This window comes from Helicoverpa armigera, chromosome 8, assembly GCF_030705265.1.
Source record: "Helicoverpa armigera isolate CAAS_96S chromosome 8, ASM3070526v1, whole genome shotgun sequence".
NCBI classification, from domain to species: Eukaryota; Metazoa; Arthropoda; class Insecta; order Lepidoptera; family Noctuidae; genus Helicoverpa; species Helicoverpa armigera.
This window is the reverse complement of record NC_087127.1, coordinates 6,566,505-6,592,400: the sequence shown is the minus strand read 5'-3', so window position 1 is coordinate 6,592,400 and position 25,896 is coordinate 6,566,505. Positions and strand designations below refer to the sequence as shown.

At 35.4% G+C, this 25,896-nt stretch overlaps 1 protein-coding gene across 9 annotated transcripts in view; it reads right to left on the bottom strand.

Moving 5' to 3' along the window:
• LOC110375908 (uncharacterized) overlaps nt 1-25,896 on the bottom strand; it is a 62,212-nt gene that overhangs the window by 2,154 nt on the left and 34,162 nt on the right. For 7 of the 9 annotated variants that reach the window (XM_049838462.2, XM_021334203.3, XM_021334201.3 and 4 more), the window contains one exon: nt 69-310. In XM_049838462.2, the coding sequence (XP_049694419.1) occupies nt 69-310 (242 nt within the window). Of the gene's footprint in view, nt 1-68; nt 311-1,813; nt 1,890-13,114; nt 13,309-25,896 lie in introns of those variants that run through there. The other 2 variants (XM_021334205.3, XM_049838464.2) reach the window with 2 other exon arrangements.

Here is a 25,896-nt window from a genome sequence, read left to right as displayed (position 1 = left end):
TTGGTAAGAAGTTAAATACAAAGAGGAATTTGATAGAGATGCAAAATACAAAGGACTTTGAAAGCTACCTGATGTGTGTCAGGTGACGCGCGGTCAGTCTGCGGCTGCCTCGCGGGCGACTGCAGCCAGCAGCACATGGCAGCGCAGATGAGCAGAGCTCCTGCCACGATGCAGGCCACGCCCACGTAGCGCACGGGCTCCGCGTAGTCCTCCGCCAGCCCCAGCCAGTTGATCAGCGCGCCGGCGCACAGCAGCACCATGCCGTACCTGTACGGCCTCTGTGACTGTCTGCCTTCGTCTAGGGACATGCCTGCAACAAAACAAACAACACCTTTAATCATTTGCGTGTGAACCGGGCTTTTGAGACACCCACTGTAAAACTTTCGCTTTTGTTACATTTAGCAACATTATGCTGGTGTTTACAGGAAGTCGGCAGTTCCGGAAGCACGAAACTGTTTACTCATCAAATCGTGGAAAGTATAAAGCATGTAGTTCACTGGGACAATGACATGGAGTAATAACGGGATTCTTCATTCACAGCCCGGTGATCGAAACGAAAGTTGGGAAAGTTCACAATTAGATGACATGACACGAAAGATGGTTCTATTCAATAAATGTGGGTTGTGCCGTGGTCATGGAAAAGGTCGTGAAAACGATTGTTTTCCCCCGAGCGTGGCGTTGAGGAATACTTTATGAGAGATAATTTCGAGGTGCTTGAGCGTCGATGATCGAGGTTAGCGCGAAGACAATGGTCTCTCGGGAGAAGTGGGTCAAGTTCGCGACGTGCGGTAGAGTGGCGCCGAGCGGTCACGCGGCGACTCCAGCCGACCTGCGTGTACCATCAGACAGATGACACGCGGACATGCATACACAAATTATTCTTTATAGCTCGTTATTGAGCTCCTTATTGTACAAAGATGAAGCACACAATGACAATGGGTACATTCCAGTTGAGTAGAAATAACATTTTATGATTCAAATTCGAGAAATTACGGTGTCCAATTGCTGACTAATAAAAAGAAGCAGACCTTGCTTTCTCTCTGAATGGTTCGTGACTTAGATCTATTTAGGAGCCAAGATTTAATTGTTTAATTCAACTTTTGAACATTTTATCATCAACACGAAAGTGCTTGCTCCATTTTCATTTTTCACAGATTTCCCAAAGGGAGGAGGTTCTCAACTCTTAAGGCGATGGTAGCGGTATAATTGAGACACATGGTCAACAGGACAATGTAGCAATATTATCAGTTATGGTGAACTAATCGTGTGTGCGATTATATTCGAGTGTACTGCAGTCGTGTAAACTGCAGACGATAAGCCTGATTGCTTTGTGTTATTGCGTTCGCCATTATCAAAGCCGTACATTTTATTTTACTTTTACACGGTGTAACGGTCGGTTAAAAACGGTTGAATGCACTCACTGGATCATGTCTTGAAACGTGCAGGTGATAAGTTTTAATTATCATTCGTAAAATGAGTGCATTGGAATTGCTACATGGTATAAGAAATTATTTTCTTAATCTTCTTAATTCGGGTTTTATTTACTTAGATTTTATTTTACCACTGAAATTATTTAGTTTGTGTTGTCTTCTACGACGTAAGTATATAGTCCTATCTATGATGTATGATCAAAGTATTTATTTCTGGTATAAAAATCTCCTGCGATATTTGTGAAAATTAAAAAAATATCGAATCTCTGATTCCCAAAAAATATTCAAAAAACATGATCATCCTCTGAGACTTTCGTGGACATGTTTACTGAACGTTGCATGTTTAATGTATAAAGAGGTACATTGACAAAGGTATTACTTACGAACAGCGGTTCCCTCTATCACTATGTAGGGGCTAAACGGATACAATGTAGTCAAAGCCATCATAATCTATGTATTGCTGAGCCACTGAATCGCCCTATATGTTACAGATTTGCACTAATGTGACCACGACTTTTCACGAATTTTTTTGTTACTAACACGTATGAAAATTTAGGTACACACACTGCCTACATTTCGATAATCGCGTACTACTGAAGAAAAATCTCCCAGAACAAAGGATTAGGTATATATGTATCTTATCGGTTACTGTCACGGCGACGATAGTAGGTCATCATCTTGACAATGAATTATTTTGGCTACGTAGCCTTTTTATCACAGGCAGACATCTCACATAACACGCGAACAACACCATTGAACGACAAGCTATTGAAATACCAGAGATACTCGTAAAGAGAGGCTAACCCTGTTACCGCATTGCTGAAAAGGTATCCGATTATGATAATGAATGTTAGATTGAAGGTATCAGGCCACTGCAGCCGGGTGACACTTGTAAGCGGTCTTTTCGCCCACTCGTGAAGTAGGGCTTCGGCGCCGCGGCCACGTCGATTTCGTTAAAGCGATAATATTCCTTAAATGGATTAAACCTACACAAAACCCGAATAACAGTATTCCTACTATTGCTGTTTTTGAGTTTTTTTGTATTACTGTGATTACACCGCATTTCTATTGCAGTCGTTATCTAATGTATTTGTTTTATACTGATAGCGTAACAAAACAAAGTTCCAATATTATCGTGGAGCGCATGAGTGAAATTTCTGTCTGATGGACGTTGCATGGTGCAACATAAATCATCGTCAATTCTTATTTATCTTATCACTAGCATGTTTTTCGCCCCTTGAAAACATGGCCTGAATGTCAGACTAGCTGAAGGTAAAAATAGTAGCAAAAATTATAATACACGTTGCGCCTAATTTTACGTAGGTATTCATGCGGTTGCTTTAGCAAGGTCTCAAAGTTTTTTCATTGAATAGTAGCTTAATTAACTATTTGCGAGTTTTTGCATATGCAATGCTCTCTTTTCATTTGTTCTGGGTGTCAATTCACCATCATACCAGCAACATATTCTACAGGCAGCGATTGATTTTACCCAGTACGTAATAACTAAGGCGTGGTAATCCATTTATTTTGGCCTCGCACTGATGTTTGTTTTAGAAAATCGCAATGTCATATAACTGCTGACTTAACACGCAGCGATGGATTGATCGCGATTATTTCACCACGTTTTAAAATAGGTAAGATTTTATCTTCGGGAAATCCCAATCTATCTCTGTCTATTGAAATGTGACTATTTGTAGAAAAGTTTCATAATAAAATTTGCCGTAGATATGATATAAGTAGGTACCTACATTATTTATTGATCTAGCTTAACGACATGCTTAATATTTCGAAAAAATCAAGTTCATTTAAGGAAAAGAAGTCTGCAAAACGAATGTACCTATTTCAAAATAGCGAGAAGGTAAGCACATAAGCATACCAATCTATTGATTATGCAAAGTAAGGCTATCCCGCTGATTGTGATTTTTTAATTCCCACGACTGTCTCACTGAATGACATACAAATAGTTATCGATCAGACTTGGCAAAATGCTTCGTCATGCCTTTGGACGTGTTGAATGTAGCTCGCGTGGTCAAGATATGGCAGACTTCGAAGAAAGTCATTCGGAATAGCGATACAATGATTTATGCAAATTCTTTATCTGCATTTCGATGGCATTCAGTTTAGTATTTTAAAGCGTCTGCATTATCCAGATCAATATTTTATTACGTATTATTTTTTAACAAATTGTAAGAAAATATGAATTCTGTCGGTTTACTGCATCCATTCTAATTATTCCAAATTCATAATTTGCAAATTCTTAGGTAATTAATGTATTCGCTTACATGTAAAGTTACATTTTAAAACCTGTTAATGTAGTTTTATACGAGAACATCAGGTACGAGTTTTGCTATTTTTGTTTTTACAAAGTCCGCAATCAAGTTTCTTTACCTATCGGATTAAAATTTAAAATTCTTAAAACGTGCGTCCTTCAGACGATTAACAGCATGGCCGTCGCCGTTGACCGGCTATATAAACTCAAATAAATTAATATGCGGAATGACATTTTATATTTAAACACGAGACAAACAACTGGATCGGATTTTGCTTTACCTCCTGTTCGCCTAACCAGTACGCATGCACTTAGGTTCAGGAAAAATTATAGACGCAAAATTATTCATATACCTAAAAAACTCGTCATAATATGTTCGACAATATTTGCAATAGAATTTGAAATAAGACGAAATTAAGATATGAAAACATCGTTGTAATTATTGTAACATTGATCTAGGAATGCGCAAACATGAAACTGTGAAACCTAGTTGTTGCATAAATTTTGCATCATTCATGACGATTGCTAGTGCAGATCTTGCTGCATTTAACAAGTTTTTTAGCATTCTGACATTCAATCCAATTTCGAGATAAAAACAGTCTTATTGATTATGGTTACTTAACGACATTGGGCTATCAGAAGGACCTCAATCATAAAAAAATATAATAACACGTTTTTAGTGCGTTGTGACAATTATCTGCAAACCATGTCGGTGTTCGGCAGTGACCGAAAAGTTCAGTGAACCAACACGAAAAAGTGGACTATTTTAAAACACAGCTATGAAAACTAGTTATATATCTACAACACTTTTGAATCGGCGCCCAAAAACAATTCTTGAAGAAAATACGTTTTGTTATGACAACCTTCGCGCTGCAATTAAAGAAAAACAAAAGAATAAATGTTCCTATACTCGACGCCCCAGTTATACATCCTGTTTTTCTTATATATTATTTAGGATACCAGGCATAGTGGAAAACCCAGTAAAAACTAATAAAGTTAGTCTGGATAAACATTATAATACCGAGCTGTAGCAATATTGGCAATTCCAATGCGTATTTTCATCATTTCAAGATAAACTTGATTGTGTGCGAAAATATTATCGTATTTATTTTGAATACCCAAGGTATTTGTGGGGCGTTCTTATTATTTCGACATATCAACGGTATAAATAGCTGGCACATACTAAATCTGTCGATGATAACATTTGTATATAAAATTTTATCAATATTTTGTCTAATATATTTATTTGAAATCTTTTATCATGAGTTTTTTTACATGGGTCGTGCAACTCGGTTCAGGAGTCGCTGAACTAAGGTTCGTTGGTATTATTATTGAGACGTCTGTCGTACAACGGTAAAGTAGTATTTCTGTCGCCTACAACTCAGACTTTTGAGATGAGAAATATTTTCAGCGTCGATGAGAAAATACCAAATGATCACAGAACCACGAAAAAGTGCACGAGGCTATTTTTAATTTAAAGTGACATCTGTAGTTACACATTGTATGCTTGTTCACGGGAATCCAACAGGCAGTGCAGTGGCTATATACATTATATACGCGACGCAACCATTGGCTAGTTGACAAGGTTTCCACAACCCCTGGGATGCAACAGCATATCGCATTACCGACGATCCGGCGACATGTGGTCACCGACTCAATACGTATATTGTATGCCGCGGTCACTCGAACCGCAGGACATTATACCTGGCTCGCTATACAATGACTGGTTAATACGAGTACTTACGTGTAATGAGTAAACACGGGTAAGTAATACAGTAGCTAACTGTTGTTGTTAGTTCACCTAATTGTTCGTTTTGTTTTGGCTTTCTTTTGTTTCATTGTGCATTTCGGCCTTTTCTTTTTCAAACTTTTATGAATAGGTTACGTTAGGTACACGAGTCATGTTAAAGTGCGTATTGTATTGACATTTGTTATATTTATAAAGAAAAACAAATACTGATTATGAATATCAATTTTCCTTAAAAACTGTCGAGGTGTTTCAAGCTAAACTAAGAACAAATAAAATAGACGTCCGTCTCCAGTCTGTTGTTTAAATTATGATAAATAAATACAAATTGACGTAAACACAATATTGTATGTTACGTAATGGTAGGTAAGTCTGCTATCTTACATAATATGTTTTTACCGCATCTTTGTTATGAATAAAATAAAAGATACAGCTTTAACTATACCTACATACCAACATAAGTAATATGTACTCATAATAAACATTTATTAATATATAGTCAACATCGTAAAGCGGCATAATGCATTGTAAATTTAATCCTTTGCTTACCGTAATTGTTGTAAACATTTCATAATAGGATAATTAGATAAGAAGAGATTATCAAAACATTTTGTTTGTACCTTATCTTTGCGAAAAATCTAGACACTCTCGAAGTTTAAAAATATCTTTTATCAGACGCCAATCATGTTTCTTTGTGCTAAATAGATAGACAGATTAATTTTAGTAATAGCGCCAATCGATATTCAAAACAATAACAAACCTAATTAATTTATCAAATGAAGCATCATTATTGGTAGACAGTACCTGTCAGTATCTAAATTGAGAAGCGCACAGATAATGTAAGCTTGGCACTTGACACCGTTATATTGTTTTGTTATCGATAACCTTTTATTCATGCTCTATTGCGAGTAGAATCGGTATCGATGTGGGGCCTCCCCTAGCCGGGGCTATGACCGTCCCCGTGGCGATTAGAAGTACCTCTTAACATTTAAAGTTTTGTATGGGTTGCGGCCAATACACGACCGGCCCCTGTTTTGTCTGGTATACAAAAACATCGTGTTATGGTTTTGTATTAAAAACGCATTCACAAAATGCCTTCTACCACGATTTCAGAGTTAGTTCACGGAAGTAAAATATTATAAATGACAGGGTTAGATAATGGACATAAACGCACCAAGCCTATTTCTTTTCTATTCACCATGTAAGAAAACAATTTGTAGCTTTCTTACTTTCTAAATCTGTATTGTTAAGCGGCACTGTCATTTTTCATGCGAGAGCCGCTAATGTAGTCGATTAATTATAATTTCCGTCATTTTTTTAGAAAGTTTTTGTGTACTAAGCGTATTGTTATAAATCATATTTCAGATCATTATAATGAAATTATTTGTTTTTCACGCGGTGTAACTACCCGGAACTGCAATTTATTATTTGAGCCTACGAGGCTACGAAATACGGCGTAGCAGACAGCCCCTACGAAAATTGGGGCAGCTTATCTTTTTTCGTAGCCTTTCTACGAAAACAGATACGGTAGAATCGATCCATATTCCATGTGTAAATATGTTTTGAATTTGGGAAATTCTTTGTTATGTTCGTCAATCTTCGTCGTATTTATTTAAACGTGGGTATTCCATATTAGCGTGGGAATCGATGGAGACTACTATGCTTTACATTACGAACTTGCGACATAAAGCCACCACGTGGGAGGAACTCAGCTGGATAAGGAACTGATCGCTTGCGTACGATTGCGTGTGCGCAAATGTCAGAGCAACGTATGTAGGTACGAACGCGGAAGTTATTCTTGTCTGAGATTTGGCTTAATTATACCGGTTGAGAATGACCAAAATTATTAATAGGTGTAATAACTGACAATTTACGATGAAAAGGTATGCCAATACCAGTTTAGTTCAAAATACAGTGTCGTCTATGCATATTATATTAGGATGAGGTGATTTTGAAAACAAAATGTGGTCGGCAACGTCATTGTAAACAAGATATTATGTTTATGTGTGGTTTTAATAAAATATTTATCGCCTTCAAAATATTAGTTTAGATATATTGAATTCGAATATAAAACTGCCACTCGTTATACGAATAGCGTGCTTAAAGTTGCAGTGTTAAACCATTAGACGCGAGCTTTTTGTAGATAACTCAATTGATATAATGATCCCCACATCCGACAGTGCTGCGGGCTGCGGGCTACCAAACTATCAACGTAACATAGATAATCGAGATTCTACCAGAGATACCACAAGACCTTTCAAATCCAAGCGCACCTCACTTGATTGCATAGTTTAGCCATATCTTACCTGAAACAAAAGAACACACACATAAGTATTTCGTTGCAGGTTTAGCAACAAAGAGATCACAGAATAATGAAAGATGAGCGGAGATGCCATAATGCAGGTCAATCGCCGTTTTTTTTAAGTCAAATTCATACAGTGGCCATGGCGTTCGGTTTCTTAGACTACGATTTTTGGTACCTATTACAAAAAATGGTCGGGTCCAAAGAAGGCGTACTAGCGCGAAAACAGTAACGTTCCTCATCACCCGCATTTAGGCGAGCTATTTTCTTTTTTTAACGACGCCAAAAATCATCAAATGGTCCCTCCTGCTGTGGGTTAGCAGCGGTGAGGGAGTGTCAGACTCTTACTGAGTAAAAACCGTCGTGTTCCGTTGTAGGCCTTTTATGTACCAGGGCCGCGGGTAACTCTTTCGAACAATCCCGCAGCCTCGGGCCATTATGGCACCTCCGCTAGTCATTTTGTTCTCCATGGAGGTGATATTAAAACTGTGGTTACGCCATCTTGCTTTGTACAATGGCTGTAGGGCAATTTATGTGGGGTCGCTAGGGATTGTTCGGCAGCTCGACGCATGCGCCGTGAAACTATAGCGGTGCTCTGCGCTGACGCATCCTCCGTGACTCTATTATTGCGATTGTAAAAGCTTTTGATAGTTATCTGGTTAATTATTAGTTTTTCTTTGAGTGTACTTTTTAATGTTAGTAGTTAGGTGTTGCTACGTCGAACTTTTCTTATGTCTAAGTATAGAATTCCCGATGTTTTCAAAATATCAAAGTAGTTTTCTTAGAAGAAGAGAAAACAATGACATGTTATGTTGTTTATTGAGTACCTATGTACTTATTTAAATGAGTTGCACTTAAGACTAAATATTTCCTGATTTCAGTTCTTATGTTCTTATCATTCGCTCAACTATAATATCAAAGTAATTTAGCTATTTATATTGATTTATTGCTTGCTAATAGCACCACTTAAAATGAAGTTGCATCACATTTCCAGTATTTTCTTCAACATAATACCTGTAAGATATTATGTATCTTTACTTCGATAACTGATAACGGTAAATTACAACTCTTTTACTATAAATAACACTATTCTCAGGTGTAACCATACCAACTGCGCGTTAACAAAGGATGATAAATTACAAGTTTTTCTAGAAAACCTTTTGTAAGTCAGTATTTATTCAGCTGGTAACTTGACCTTATACTTTTGCAGTGATGTTGCAAAGTTATGACTTAATATAAATTCTGAATTATAAAAATCTTTATGAATAACTTTCGAATATTACACTCTTCCTAACTCTTTGTGACGGGTAAAAACTAAAGTTTTTTATAGTAGGTATTTTTGTAAATTCCTTGATAATATGTAATTCTAATATAATCATCTAACAAGGCTTTTCTCAACGATATTAGGGTCGTTTGTTTCACACGAAACGACTGCCTATGTGACCTTCACGACACAGTATACTACCTACCTAATTACATAAAAAGTGAGACTAATTTGTGACGAAAATAAGCACCGTCGCCATAGACGAACGACACTAAACGCTTCGAAAGTGTAAATTATACCTTGCTATGTTTTTAATTAATTGGCTGTATTTAATAAAGATAAAGCTAAAAGTCATTTAACTATTATAGGATTATTATATACTGAAGGGCACGGAAATTACCCATTAACACTTGACACGTATAAAATATTAATCGTTGGCGTATAACATGTTTTAGCCTCTCGAACTGCTTGAAGGCGCACGCCGAGCCGTTGACCTTTCGACCCGGAAGCGGTCTGTTGCCTTAACCTTCGCCGTGGTCACAGCTCTGACGGGTTACTGTAAACCAGCATGCACCAAGTCGCCATCGCACGCCCAGCTGTGCTTTTTAACGCGCATAATTTCAACGCCGACGCAAAACAGTACGTGCTTCCGACCGCAGAATGATATGTAAACATTCTTACACGTACTTAAATAATACATTATTTTGACGAGAGCCAGTCAATGGGCTGTTCGCTAAGTTTACATTGTAAGCAAAGTTTACTCTGTAAAACCAGATGTGGACCTGTTGCGAGTTGCGAGATACTTTCTACGTTGCGTTGGCGGCGTACTACCTACTAGATGATCTAAGGAGTCGGGAAACTTTGCACTCAAGCGCGGTAACGCGACCATTTATCTTGTAATGGCCAGGGGCACTCCGCTTTCAGTGTCCGCTGAGAATATCAATGGCATCATAAGCATAATGGATTTAGTCTTCTGCACGCGTCTCGGCGACCCATAAATGGGGTCTGCCACTTTCACTTGAATTATGATGTCCTCCTTTTAAGGATATGTCGTCACAACAAAGTTAAAAGTAAGTTAAATATTGTAGAGGTGCGTAAAGTAACGCGTATTTAGGTTAATAGAACTGCCAAGAAACTCGTAGAAACTGTAACTTTTTCTCATGTCGGTACCTGTATCGTTCGGCATCAACTAACAAATTCGTATTTAACCTTGAAACTGAACTCTTTTCATAAAGTTGAATATATTTTTTGCTCTATTATGTTTGAAAGAAAACTATAACTTCTAAGAGTATTTCGTTTAATGATTTCGGCGTCTCCACAAAAACTGATCACAGCGATCATTGTAAAAAATGGCTGCTTTTCAGTAGCTGATGCTGTAAAAATAGATTAAATCTGCTGTGTGGCAGTTTTTGCTGTTGATCCGTTTAGATTGAAGGTAAACAACGTCACCTTGACGGAAAGAGCGGTGGAGAAAAATTAACTTTGATTTCACCAACAAACACGAACTCGAAGCTCATTACCTAAATAAGGCTTCACAATTTTGTTGTTCTAGAGTTTTTTCCTCCATTAAAACCATATAAAAAGTATGAAATACAGTTTAGGTATGTGAAAGTAAAAGGTATGGAAAGTGGAAAATTGAAAATTGATTTGAAAAAATACCTGTGATCTCAATAATAAACCCACATTACCTAACCATTGCATTGTTTTTATTACTAAGCGATCATATAGGTAGCTGAATTATATTATTAACTTAGAGATCAGTGTACCAATGATTCATAAATATTGCGTAACGTTGCTACAGCCTTTGCGGGTGAGTAAAAAATAAATGGATTTGGTGCCTGAATACCGAAACTGTTCCGGTACCCGAATTTGTGATTGATTTAGTTCAGATGATTGACGAACGAACATGTTTAGACAAGTTCACGATGATGACGGTCATTTCGATCATTACCACGTATTTTGCAACTAAGTATAGCAAGAAGTTAGTTATAATTTGGTAGTAAAGTACATTGCACTAGGAGCATCGAGTCGCGAGGCGCAAGCGCACCGCACGCCCGCAACATATCCGGCCACCGTCCAAGGAGAACTTTCCATCGACCACATGTCGACATTATCTACTCGTTATCCATTAAAACATTAATACAATCGAAGCTGCATTTTCAAAATAAATTAATGGAACTGATAAAATACCACAAACAAAATCCAACTCTTTCGAGATTACGCTTGTTTGGATGCGCGCCAAAAGTATAATGCTTGTTGTTTTTCATTACGTTTTCCTTTGAGAAAATCCCAAGCCTAGTCATCGGTTCATTTTGTAGGGTTATGTTGTTATTATAAAGGTGCCTAGTTAGTTAACAATGAGTCATTATAAAATGAAAAATCTCCTTAAGGCAGCAGTTATTTTCAGTTATGGAAATCCTAGGCTAGAGGAATTCAAGCATGATTAGATTAGGTATCCTACTAATATTATAAACGCGAAAGTTTGTATGTATGGATGTATGGATGTATGGATGTTTGTTACTCTTTCACGCAAAAACTACTGAATGGATTTTAATGAAACTTTACAATAATATAGCTTATACATCAGAATAACACATAGGCTACAATTTGTAAACATATTGTTCGAAATATTTAGTATTTCGAACAATATGTTTGCGCAGACGAAGTCGCGGGCACCAGCTAGTATATTATAATGTTGCACATATTATTCATTCCTAGAAATACCGCACATTATAACATAAAACATCACATGAAGGGTATGCATATTAAGTATAAGATGTACTTTCTAAGTAGGCTTCAACACCAAAGGCTGAGTCAAGTGAAGTGAAGGACATGGATCGGGAAAACTCGCACTTTAAAACTTTTAAATCGCTTATCCTGAGCAAGCGTGTGCTTATTCTTTCTCTAGGTATATAAGAAGAGGCCTGCAGTGGGACAGTAAAAAGGCTGATGATGATTAAAGGCTAACTTTTGTGCATTATCGTTGCACGTATTACGTATAATCAACATAGGCTTGTTTTATTACATAAGAATGCAACAGTAAATCGTAAGCAAGCATTGTATAATCAGTGATTTTCTTTGGTTTTTGCGACGGTTGAATGAAACGTCCACAGTTACTGATAACGGATTCAAAGTTTCAAATTAATTTGCTCTAGCTACGTGTATTTACTTATGAAGGTTTTCATAAATGCTGTGTGAAATTTCGTATAGCCTTACGTTTTTTTATTGACAGAAACAATAAGGGCATCGTGTGACAAAGTCAAAAACAGAATATTTTGTCGAGTAGATGTTAATCATATATTTTGACACTTAAGTATTTTATCCGAGTTTCTAAGGTCAACCTAAACCTTACTCATTTGGTGAGTAGTTTCAGTTGGTTCAAGTAGCAAATTACAGTCACGACATGCGAAAGTTAATGTTACATAGAAAGTGTCTTTACTAAATTACCGGCCGGCAAGATTTTCCCGTGTACTCGAAAATTCGAAAAATTACCACACAAAAGTTAATGGTTTCTCGTTTTCACATTTCACCTCTGGCCTTTAAATATACTAGGTACCGAAAAATGTAAAGATGACTTCATTATCATCAAAGAGAAAATGCTTCAAATGTTTCATGTCAAATTGCTATAATGTCATTGCACAATTTGTAAAACGTCTGTCGTAACAGGTAATGTGCGCAAAAGTGTCCGTTATTCAAATAGCTAGACAGCATTATCAATAGTAACTGTCTGTCATTACTCCAGTCAGTTAGGTATGACTTATGATTCACTTTTTAATTCGGGGAACATAGATCAGACCCAGACCACTCGGAAAAACTGGTGTCATATAAGTATTTAGTAAGTATGTGTGTGTAAGTAACATCGGTATCGGTGTGTCTGACAAAACCCGTTTCTAATATTTTGGTGAAGATTCGAGACGTATTATTTAAATGTTAATTGAATTGAGTAGGTAGATAAATAAAGGAAAATCAGCTCAGTTATTATACGTTCAAAATATGTTTGAAGAGGTGCAGATAAATAGTTATTAAGTACATGAAGACGAAAACCGGTTTAATTAAATTCAGGCATTAACGATAAAAACAATCATTTAAATCATCATCATACCTGTAGAGTTGCCGAAGGTTGATACAAAAGATCGGTTAGCAATCTTTAATCCTTTATTCGCACAGTCACAAATACACTTATAACGCACAATAGGCGACAATTTCACTGTTCTACTAATATATAGAATGAATTAATATCGAGTAACACGTCGTGGGAACACTTGTGTATTGTCGGTTATCAGTTAATTGTTGTGATAAGGAGCACTAGACATTGACGACCGGTTGTGACGAGCGGCGAGGTACGTATGGAGGCGTGTGGCGATCCCCCATCACATTTGTATGGCATGCGAGGCTCGCCAGCTGACAGCCGGCCGGTGACGTAGCAGCTGACGCATGGAGCTACAGAACTCCCCAAAGTTTCACTAATGTTACGTCACTACGTTTTGGAAGTCTCCTGTCTTGTTGTGTGTGTGTGATTATCATTTTTAGGTCAACTGACCTTTACGTATGATTTATGATTATTTGACAAGGATATACCTATTCATGTGTATTGGACAGGAAAAAAATATTTTTTGTATCGTTTCAGTATAGACGACATTTAGTTCCAGTTCCAGCTATTTGATAATGTTACTTATTTCGTCTAGTAATTATATCTTTTTGTATTCGAATGTTTGTTAAGTATCGTGAAACTTTGCAAGTACTGAACAAAGCTTCAAGCGTTACAAATGAAATAAAAACAAGTACATAGTTCTTTTACATTTTTGGTAATTTTCAGAGTAAAACCCAAGTTAGTAAATTAATCCAAACTAATATTATCCAAACTAATATTATAAATGCGAAAGTAACTCTGTCTGTCTGTCTGTCTGTCTGTCTGTCTGTCTTTCTGTCTGTCTGTCTGTCTTTTCTTCACGCCTAAACTACTGAACCGATTTGTGTGAAATTTGGTACAGACATAGTTTGAAACTTGAGAAAGGACATAGGATAGTTTTTATTACAAAAAAAAATAAAAATAAAATTATTCCGGACATATAGCGCCATCTATTGGTCAAATCAAAAATCTGCTGGTAGTCACTATTCCACGCGAACGAAGTTGCGGGCAAAAGCTAGTTAAAAATAATACACAACCGTGAGTATTTGTTCTTAACTTTGTCTTTGTCATAGGGTCTTGAAATATCACCTGGACGATCTTTAAAGTTGGATGAATTCGGGGAAAACTGGACGGTATCCCTACGCATGACGCATCATGACTAATTATTTACATTAAACAAACCAGTTCAGCACTAATTAAATATTGTTTACATAACAGATGACATAAACTCTATTATTATCTGTGTATCTATTTAAGAGGAATTCTGATTAGCTGTAATTTTCTCTGAGCAGGCTTTGTCTTCATGCACTTGGTCACGTATTGCCGTCCGTACCTAATGCTTTAATACGTAGTAATTTTATGATTTATTCAAGAACACTGTAAGTGTGAAGTCCCTCACTTTTCTGCCTCAATATTCTAAGAAAAGGTTTCGAGTTTGCACCTAACTTTGGTAATCAATTTGACTGGAACTATTGGGCTTAATTAGTTTAATAATTAAACATGTATTCCGATCTTATTAGCTTGAAACACTGTTAAGTAATTACAAAATAAAGGTCCATATATTGTGTTATTTTCCTTCGCAAATTGTTGCCTCCGGGTTTTAACGACTTATTTATTATGTTTTTTATTATGCACCTTACATTAATATCTTGCAATTTTCCGGTGTGTACGTGATCAGAAGGCATGGATCTTGGATATTAAATAAAATAATAATCAACGATTTATAACGTATATGATCTTCGTAGACCATTTACGAATAAGTATGGTTTTCCTCATAACTGTTATAGTAAATTCAAGCGAATTCTTCGAGAGTTTCCAAGAATCTGACGTCATTTGATGAGAGATGGTGTAATCTTCCTATAATACATGCTGGGTGGATTTACCGTATTAAATTATCCTTAGTGTTCTTAGCTGAGATATATTTGGATGTTAAGGATATCCACGGACGTTAATGCTAAAAATATTTTGTGTAGCTGACCAAGATAACGTCACTATTATTTTCCTTGCAATAAAATATTTCAAAGGAATTTTTATCTCGAAAGATGACTTATCAATATTTACATACTAAAATAGGTACCGAGCAGAATCACAAATAACAGAGAGTCAAAACATGTTGTTTTGTCACCGAGAGCACTAATGTAAGTCAGGTTGTACATATTTGTTGCTAACATCCGTTTAATCGCTATATCATTTAATTATACTTTGACTCGTAATGGAATTTTCTCGTGACAACTTTAATGGTACCAAAGTATTTTAAACCAAATGTGCTAATTTCTTGAACGCCCAAATATATCTTGCCTGGTATCCACATGCTAAACACAACAAAGAAGGTTTATATTTTAATCAAATTGATATGTATAAAATTAGACTTCGTTATTTGCATACTTTTTATACCGCTTCGGTTCCAAAAATAAGTTACTCACCGTAAATTTTTCCATAATTCTATTTTTATATCCTTTAGCAAAGCAATCTTTGTGATAATTGGCTTGGACGTTGACTGCGAGAGCGCATTTCCACTGACAAAACATATTATCGCAAATTGAAATATGTATTATCAAAAACACCGTTCAAAAGTAAACAACCCATTAATGAAGTACACAGAGATATTTTTAAATGTGAAAGTGACTCCGCATTTCAGTGTAGTGTGGGTACAATGTGGGTTAATTCTTTTGTTGATCATGCAGTCATGTCTGTCTGCACAATTAGCGTCAATAGAAATATATTTAGATTGTTTAATAATATGCTATAAGCAATTAGTTGCCATCGGCGTCACTCGGACACTACAGCTGATGCTCCTACGGAGCGAGGCGTGGTACAAATCAGTCGGGCTCAACGCTATTTCTGCGCGGTGTTAATGACTTCATACAGATACACACACCAGTTGACATTTAGGTCATTCTATTATAGTTTCATAATGTTTATCTGTGTTTTTACATGAGATGGAGAGGTTGAAGGCCTACGCGAATTAGCGACTGCGTCTGTGTCAAAGTCAATGCTAACCAAAGTTTGATTTGCACCTAAGTCGTCCTGACGTTCGACTTTGAGTTTAGTGCAATTTGGCAAGTATCGCTTACTGGGTATTGGTGTTAATGTTAATACGTCTATAAACTAGACACAGGTGTGCATTTTGCGAATAATCGTGTGAATGAATACAATCCATTGTTAGATTATAACCTGTTCCGCTGACCCAGTTCTTTAGAACATAAAACGTTGTAATTGTAAGAAAAACTTCTGAAGTATTTTTGTGGGCATTAAGCATGACTGTTGCTTATATTGTATTGATGGCATGACTATACAAACGGAGGAACATATACCTAGTTAACATGGAATGTAGGTGTTTAGAAAATCTAACAGACCCAAATTTTGACCACCTACACTGTATTATATTAGCGCATAATACAAACAATTTGGACACCGTAATGGGGTTACAAAGAAGATGAAGCCTAACCTCTGTAATTGTAGATATTCAAAGTGTGTGAATGGCCACATTAAACTAGCGAACACTTATTAAATTAGCAGCATTGACCTTCACCGAGGTCAATTCGCCGTTAGCAAGATTTCGCTCTCATTGGCGCTTTTTTCAACACCACATATAATACGAATTGAAGACACAATGTGTGGTAAGACCTTGTTTAAACGATATGAAGAGAAATAGATTCCAGTTTGGTCTAGTTCAAACAGCTTTGGACGACGAATTAGTGACTTCTTAGATCAGATCTTGTAGGAGTACGTAGGTATGGTACATCAGTCATTATACTTACATCACTGTTAAATGTTAGAGAGATAGACGGCGATGAAAGAACAATGAAAGAGTGAGACACATGAGGATAATGGAAAATGGAGGAAAACTAACTTACACAGAGTGAATTGACATTCACAAAGGAACAATAATATTGTGTCACCATTACTATCATTAAAGTTGTCTTAAAAACGGTTCTGCGTGTTGGCTTCGGCCACACGTTCGCCTTCCAAAATACCGGGACTCTATAGTCCCGTGTACAATACCAATTGTTTTAGGAAAGATAAAACTGACCACTTCCACGTTCGAGCCATAATTTCCTCTACACACGAATGTATAAACCGTAATGCAAGAGTAGTAGATTTCGAAAAGTTTATCAATTATTTACGACTTAATGGAGCTGTCCACCTGAAAATATACCGTAACTTCATTCGCGGGCTGTTATTAAAGATTATTTTATTAATTCCTACGTGTATATGTCAATGGTTTAATGAGACGGCGCGGCCGGTCAATCGATAGTCTCATGAAATATGTACGACATAGAGTGGAGTAATCCATCGATCATTTGAAGCCAAGGGCTACATCACTATTAACTCTAGTACTTATGCTTTGGGGACCGTTCGATGGATTTGACCCAACACACCATTATTATACTCGTTCTATTAAACGTAAGAAATTATATGTAGGTATGCTATACACTATTTTTCATAATAATTGAGTGTAATTAACAATACTATAGGTGTATGTAAGTATAAATAATTGGACATATTGTTTCAGCGATAGGTTACACGCGAGTGTAGTATGATATACTTACGATAAAAATATGAACACGCTAACTTTTTTATTTGTAAAATATGAATCAGGCTACCATCAGATTGGAGGTAACTTATAAATATAATATTGCTAAATAATTGTCCAATTATTTGAAAGTTTCTTAAATCGTAAATTATTATTTTTAATGCAGTACTTTCTTTCAAGCTTTTATATTATTTTCTTGAGACTTTCAGGAAAATCCTTCAATAAATTAACAAACCTGATTTATACAAATTAATCTGTACTTTCCCACTTATACTTTAACATGCTAAAGTAAAAACTTTTTATAGTTTAATAAGTTCACCTCCTTTCAAAGTTTATTAACCGTAACACATAACGAATGAAATCTAGGCGAGGAAAACTTTCCAAAGCATTTTTCCGTAAAATATGCAAAAATAGGAAGTGTGTGGAAACATCAGATTTAGGCGTTTAAAAACCGCAACGAGTTTGAAGGCTGAATACACCAACGAGTTAAGGTCATATTTCTTAAATTACTGTGTCTTTGTGTTCCATTGTGTATTTACTTTGAGAAACAATAATTTATGTGTTATTTAAATTCGTTTGACAATGCCTTCGCCCTGGGTCATATTGGTGCAAACGCAGACACAACTACACACAAATTACGTGCAAACAAAAAATGCAAAATAATCACTTATTATGCCTTTAAAACCAAGCTAACTTTCTTGCAATTAATACCAGTGTCCCGTTAATTTGTTCTAAATACGGCGAGTCATAACTGATGAGAGTAAATCCGTCAAACAGGCATGAGGCCTGATTGTGCAGCCATGTTGCATCGGTGTCACGATACGGACAGTTACGGGCCAGGTCGTGCCGACCCGAATTGCGCTTATAAACTCTACGCAAACACCATAAACTTACTGGCACGTCCGTTAAACATTAATACGGTTTTTGTGAAAATGTTAATATAGTATGTTTCGATGTTAGTATATAATATGTTTATACGTAAGTATGTATGTAAAGTAACTTTTGTACAAAGAATTTTTGGGAGATTACAAATTGATGTAATTTTTTTTTAGTTATGAAATCCCTGAAAGAGTTGTTCAATTGGGTAGTGAAGTGAAGTGTCGTCACGGAAGAATCTTGTTTTGACACCTAATAATAGTTATTTGTTATACAAGAGTGCAAAGTTGCTTTTTAACCGCGGGCTCGATTTTGATGACCGAGCAAGCGAAGGATTCTAAAATTGAAACACGAGCGTAGCGAGTGTTTCAATAATTAGAATCCTGAGCGATAGCGAGGGAATCAAAAGAGCACAAGGTGAAAAATCTTTGCACTCGAGTGCAACACGTAACTTTTCATCCCACCTCATCGAGGAAATTACTATATGCAAAAAAACAAAATGGCGCGCACATACGAGTATCAAATTAAAAAGATGTACCTATTAAAGTTCATATATTTGAAAACTCACTTTAAAAATGAAACGACGTTAAAAATCTGTGTAAAAACAATAATAAAAAATACTTAATTAATTGAATAATTATTTTAAGCAGTATTTTATTTGTTTAATATGTATTTGTTTGAAAAGTCTTATCAAGATTGTCACAAATGTAGTATTGCACACGATGTTCTAAATTCAAATCACTTTGCCGCTCTAGAGGATAAAAACGGCTTTTGCGCTCAGATATCAAAGGGTAAAACTACTCTTTCCGAGATGGTGGGATGAAAAATATATGTCAATTCGTTACCACCAGTCAACTGTGGCACTGGTTCATTATAGAATTTGTAAGCTGCGATACATGATGCATGAAAAACTTAAACAGTTTATTTGGACTGAAAATCTTTTGAGTATGCACCATTCTCTTTGATTTTGTTAAATTTAACTTCTTTCACAAATAAGCACACTTTATATTGGAGAAGTGACAAAATGTGTTCGTATATACAAGGAAATATACAAGGAAACTGCTTGTGGATTCTTCAAGGATAGTTGCTATGATTTCTATGGAAAGCTAGCCAGTAGGCATTTTCTATAAGTTAGATGAATACTCCATTTATAGTATACTGACTGTGCCTTGCGATTACAATTCCGTCCTGCGGAAAACAATGTTCCATTGGATTGTAATGGAGGATTTTCTCAATACGTGTAAAGTCAGTATGATGGTTTGTGTGGTCACATTAGTGACATTTCGCTAAAAGGGTACGATCAGCTGGTTGATGGCATAATTATGTTTTAACGAGGGATGGCCCCGTCACGCGAACCGTACGTTTTTAAAACCTCCCATAGGGTCAGTTCATTATTTATGTGTAAAATAAATCATTTTGTGTGGGAACAATGCCACTTATTTTCAGAACGGAAGATTCCACATGTGTATAAATAATTTTTCACGCTTTTGTTTTACAATTATTTATAGCTGTATTAACAAAATGGTTTTTCTATTAATTAATGAATATTTGCGAGGATTACGAACGTAAAGGATATGGATTAAAAGTAGGCAGCTCTTTCGCATTGTGAGTGAAAACGCGGGAACCAACTGGTAGAAAACAAAACAAACCTAGGTGAGTTAGGTATTTATAACAATTATAATTTATCGTTCACAATATCATTTCATCATTGTAAAGCTACTCCACAAGTCAACATATGAAGGGCTAATATGAGCTAATCTGTATGAAAGTGTGAGTCTACGGCGACGGATAAATCAGCAGTTTAAATCGGCTTTATTTAATTCTCGGATAACAACACGGCTTCGACGAAGGCTTGGATGCTCACGTAATGTGAAGTCCGATGGCTTCATGAGTGTTGCTGCTGATAATTGTGTATTATTAACTTATGTAGGTACATTTACTATTGATTCCGATGTTATACATAACATGCTTGCCTTGTGTGATAGGCAGTACCCTAGATGTCTGCAGTAATTAAGAGCCCGCTACTGAGAAATTCCGTATATAAAACTTAGACAATTTGTTTTGTATGACGAACAAACGAAAAACTAATTTAAAGATCCGGGCATTTAAGCATGCTTCTGATGTAATATTTATATATATCAGTGTATCATTTATTGTATAATCTAATCATTAATTAACCTGCCAGTGATAATTATTATTATGTCATGTTAATTAACTATGAGCTTTATCGATAGTAACATTTTAGAATTCAATAATCTCATTACATTAGAATCACATAATCCTTATTTTAACGAGCGAAGTAAACCTATGTTTTACGGCTGAAGGCTGTAACCCAAAGCTGTAAATATACAGTGGACAGTTAACTACTTCTTACTCACAAAAAATGGTACCTAGTAAAATACACAGTGCCTATATGTACCTGACAAGATTTTAGGATAGCTTAATATGTAACAAATGTTTCATAAGGTGGATTTTTATAACCTATCCTGTTCCTGTAATTGGAAATCACCTGAAATCAATAACCGTAATGGGTTAAGTATTAGCCACCGATTTTCATGAAACTTAGGGGTTTTATCGTAGCCATAATATGCAATTCGCTTAGAAAACGAATCAAAATCGTACTAAAACAAATCAACAAATTAAATTTTTTGCGAATCAATCAGAAAGAGAAATAGCGAAAGTGAAACTAATTCATTTAAGTCAACAAGTTCATGGATTTTAATTACCTAACTGCTACCTCGCTAAATAGAAAATATCCGCATTTTCTCCAGGGCATAGAGAAAAGAGAATACTGGCAGCCCAGAAAAAAGTCTAATAAAGGTTTTTCCGATGCTGTGGTATTTATCAACGAAGTTAAGAAATGAAATGTTTCATGTCAAAGGTTCGAAAATGTATCGGAATAATTTGATAAAGTAGGTTATTCTTGAATAACATCTGATTTACATATTTATCTGAATGGAATTCTTATCCCTTTAAGAATTTGTATTTGTTAAGAAAATTGCCTACATAACATATCTACATCTTATCACTAACTGAAACCGATATTGACGGAAAGTTTTTCAGGGGTAACAAAAGGAAAATAAGACAGCTCAATAACATACACATAATTAGCAGTTCCTTGTGAAAGATATATATTTAGCTCGTACTAATGAAGATATAACGAGAACATTATTATAAGAGATATTTTTAACTCTTCTAATATGTCACATAAATATGAATTTTAGTTAGAGTTCATGAGAATAAGTTAATAATCAGTGTTAAACGCTGCGTACGTTTACCACGACGTGTCTTGAGTTTCCATATAATGGAGGCATCGATCGGGCTAGCTCGTTAATCACTGTGAGTCGAAGTTTCTACTACAAGTAACCCAGGACTACATTTTGTATACACACGTAAATATAACATTTCTTTAATAATAGGCTTAGTTCTCGGAATTGTATTTAAGTAAAAGTGCTTTTTGGTAATTTTCTTTACAAAGGCTATGTTTAATAGTACAGTTTTGATGGTTTTCCATACTCAGTATTATGTTTCGTGGTCGTAATTTTTGTTAAGTCCGTGTAATGCTTAATTCCTTGAGCATGAAAATGAGCCTCTGTATGTTATGGCTTCCTAAATGTTTGAAACTCAAAGTGCCTAATGAATCTGGGTCAAATAAATAAGTTTGTTATGAGTTCTTTTATCTACCATTCCCAAAAAGAAAGAGCTCGTTTACCAATATATTTGAGCATTATTTTTGTCGCTTTTTAGTTTGTGATTTTAGATAGAATAAAAGGTAGCACAATTCTTCGAAGATACTGCATAAATCTCTTCAGTCTAATGTATTCTTGGTACTCTCTTAATTAGCATACATATCGTCCTGTAACCGGTTATTTCCCTTTATTCATCGAGTTATCTATTATAGTCTGTTATCGAGTATAACTTGATTATGTATTGTGTTACGTAACCTCTTGTCACCTAAGTGCATTATATTTGCTAATGCGTGCTAATATTATATTTCAAGTTGTTTATGCAGATTCAACACCTACAACTTATAATAGGATGAATAAAATGGCTATTTCTATTTATTACGGTGTAAAACCGTAGCAAAGGATTTTATAATAAAGAGTATCATTGTATTTATTTTAGAAAACGTTTTTAGCTCCCTTTGAAACATTGCTTGATATATATTTATCACGAATGTTATATCCTTAAAGATTATTACCTGTAGATTGGTGCACCAATTTTTCATTTTTGATTTTAAAATTAATAAGTATATCTAACGTAATGCTGCATAAATAATAACGTCACAAAAATAAACCTGTTTCATCCCGGATGTAATACAACGACATTAAATTAACAATTTGTTAGATTTTGACAAGAACATGTCTATTAATAACTGAGTTATTCTTAAAGGTTAAATAAATATTGATTTCGTCATTACATCATGGTATTGAAGTTTACTATTTGTATGATATGACATCACATTTAAAATGTCTCGTCCTTGCCTTTACATCTGACTTTCATTCATAGTTTCTTCATGCTATGTTAGCTAAAGAGGTAATAAACCATTTTCTGACTAATTTTAAACTCTCTGTAAATGGTATAATTCCAACAAATACAAACTTAAAGTATGATGATCAGGCTTGGTTATCAGTATTATTGAATTTGTATACAGAATTCCATTTCAATAAGTTCAGTAATTTAATCCATAACGTAAGTTTAGTGCTTTCATCTCGTAAAATGTTCAGCAAGAATATTTCTCGCTAGTTTTATTTCTTCATTTACATAACGCAAGGACTCAATGACAGTTGGAATTTATAGAAAAGCACCAATGATACCAGTATCTAATGAGGTCTGACGTCTTACATAGATAGACATTATTTGAATTACTTAGTTCATATTTCACCTACCCTAAAAAAAAAACAAGAATAGACGTTTATTATGAGTAGGTACTAAGCTTTTCATGAGTCTTGGGGAAAAAAAAAAAATTGTATGAGGCACATATAATTTCAAAATTAAGACATTCTTTTAATTTCCGAATTTAAATACCTTTAGTAGTACTTACTTCAATAATTGGAGAAATTACTATTATAACTATTATAACCGCTTTCATTATTCAGTTTAGAGCACGAGTTTAAGTACGCGCGTTTATTTATTATCCTTTGTTTATTTACTAACAATCCAAAACCTTGGAAGAAAATTACAATCTACCTTTAAATAGGCATTCATTTACTGCGATTTATTTCTAATAGCAATCGAAGTAATGATTAATTTATCCAATTTGTTAAATTAACTGAAAATTATTGGAACTATTGTTCTAGCTTTTAATTAAAATGAATGAAAGTGGTTCTCCTTGACTTTATTTTGATGTCGTTGATAGTCGGGAGACGGTCTATTAAACTAATTTACTGCAGTTAAGCAGAATAGGTCAAAGGCCAGACAGATGCAGCGTAGCTACTGATTATAGGATAAACGCATGAAAATCTTAATCTCAAATGAACAAGAACACAATGTATATATAGGTATATACAACGGATTCATCGTTTACATTATTTGACGAATTTTAATATGACGGAAACTTCTCTGTAATGTAATTAAGTAAACAAGTGGTCATTCTGTGTTCGGCGAAAAACTTATGTTTCATGTTTTATCCAGACTGAAATGTCAACTTTCTGCCTGTCAACCTCAAATTCGGGTGACTAGGAATGGACTAAGTATAGTGCTTTGGCTTTGTACTTACAAAGTTTTTTCTTTGTGTCACCTTTATCAATACTATGAACCTGAAAAGTTCATTTGTTAGACGTGCTAATCCCAGAAACGACAAAACCGATTGCAAAAATCATTCAGTGTCAGATAGCCCATTTCGAGAAATACGAAAGGCTGCATTTCACCGGATGGCGCGGATTTATTCCCAGGGGATGCGGGTAAAACCGCTGGTGGAAGCTAATATTAGATATAGATTAACCAATATATTAACGTTAGTCTTAAAAATATCTAATTTCAACTTTTAAAACAAGTATTTACACCTATTTACAGTGAAACCTGTATGGTTTCTTTGTGTCGGGTCGCGGAACTAGTCTCGTCGCTGTGCGTCGCTCACCTTCACACGGTCGTGTCATTTACAAACTTGATTTCATACAACTCATCAAAATTGGCCAACTTTAACGCCTCTATAGGTTGGCTAAACAGTCTATGGAATGTTATTCATTTCGTAAAGAAACTTTTTTGAAACGAATAAGGCCCAGCGTAAGAGAGAAGCACAGTGGAGCGGATTTTAGTAAGACAGTAAAAAAATGACTTTAACTTAATAGAAATAAAGTGCAAATATACTTGAAGAGGCCAAAAAATGTTATCGAACCCTAGAGCCAACGCGGGAAGCCTCGCGCGGTTTTGTTTTAAACATTTTGAAGTTAGTTTTGGAGCACTGAATGGCGCTTGTACTTAAACTAGCAACAACAAAATGTTTGCACCAAACGTACCCACAAGTACGACGCGTGTACCGAGCTCAATTAGCCGTCTGGGCCACGTGACATTGACATATATCAAATTGTTATATAACAATCAAAATGCTCCATTTAATATGATCACACGCATCGTTCCGAAGTGCTACAGACATTCTCCGAGCCGTGCGCTCCTACAAACAAGGTATTGTTTTGTCTAATGAATGAGACATCATTTTATCATCAATATCAACCATTCAAGTGATCATTGCTTCATTTGAACTATGAATATCAGTGTCAGAGATCAGTCACAGTAGTAGTCTTGAATCTCGGGCTAGAAACGATTTCAGTTATAAATATGGTTAAAGATTTCAGTTCTTGGATATTTTAAATATTGTTTCCAGGATAAAACTGTAATTTCGTATCAATGTGGACTCGTTAAGTATACCTATATATAGTTCACCTATAGATATATAGTTAGAATTTTTCCTGTTTTATTATAAAACAACTATGCAAATGCAAATCGTAATTGTCTGCATGCAACAACAACAATTAATTATAAAAGTAACACAGCCTCTAGCATAAATCTTTAATTAAATAGATTTCATAACAACTACTTACAAATTGAATGAAATAATGAAGCGACAATAAAATACATCAATCAAGATCTGCATTTAAAAGATGGACATAAACCTTGAAAATCACTTCCTGAGTCGGATAGATCATCACTCATTTTATGGTCACCTTAAAATCATTAAATTGCAAAGACATTGTCTCGATTCTGACGTCACTTTAGAACCAGTCTGACAAGTTCTAGATAGAATGATAGTTGTGTTTTTTTGCAATCGTCTGATTTAGGTAGCCCCTAAGTATTCAAAACGCATAGCTAAGTTTGAGACGATTGGTCGGCGCAGGCGCAGTCA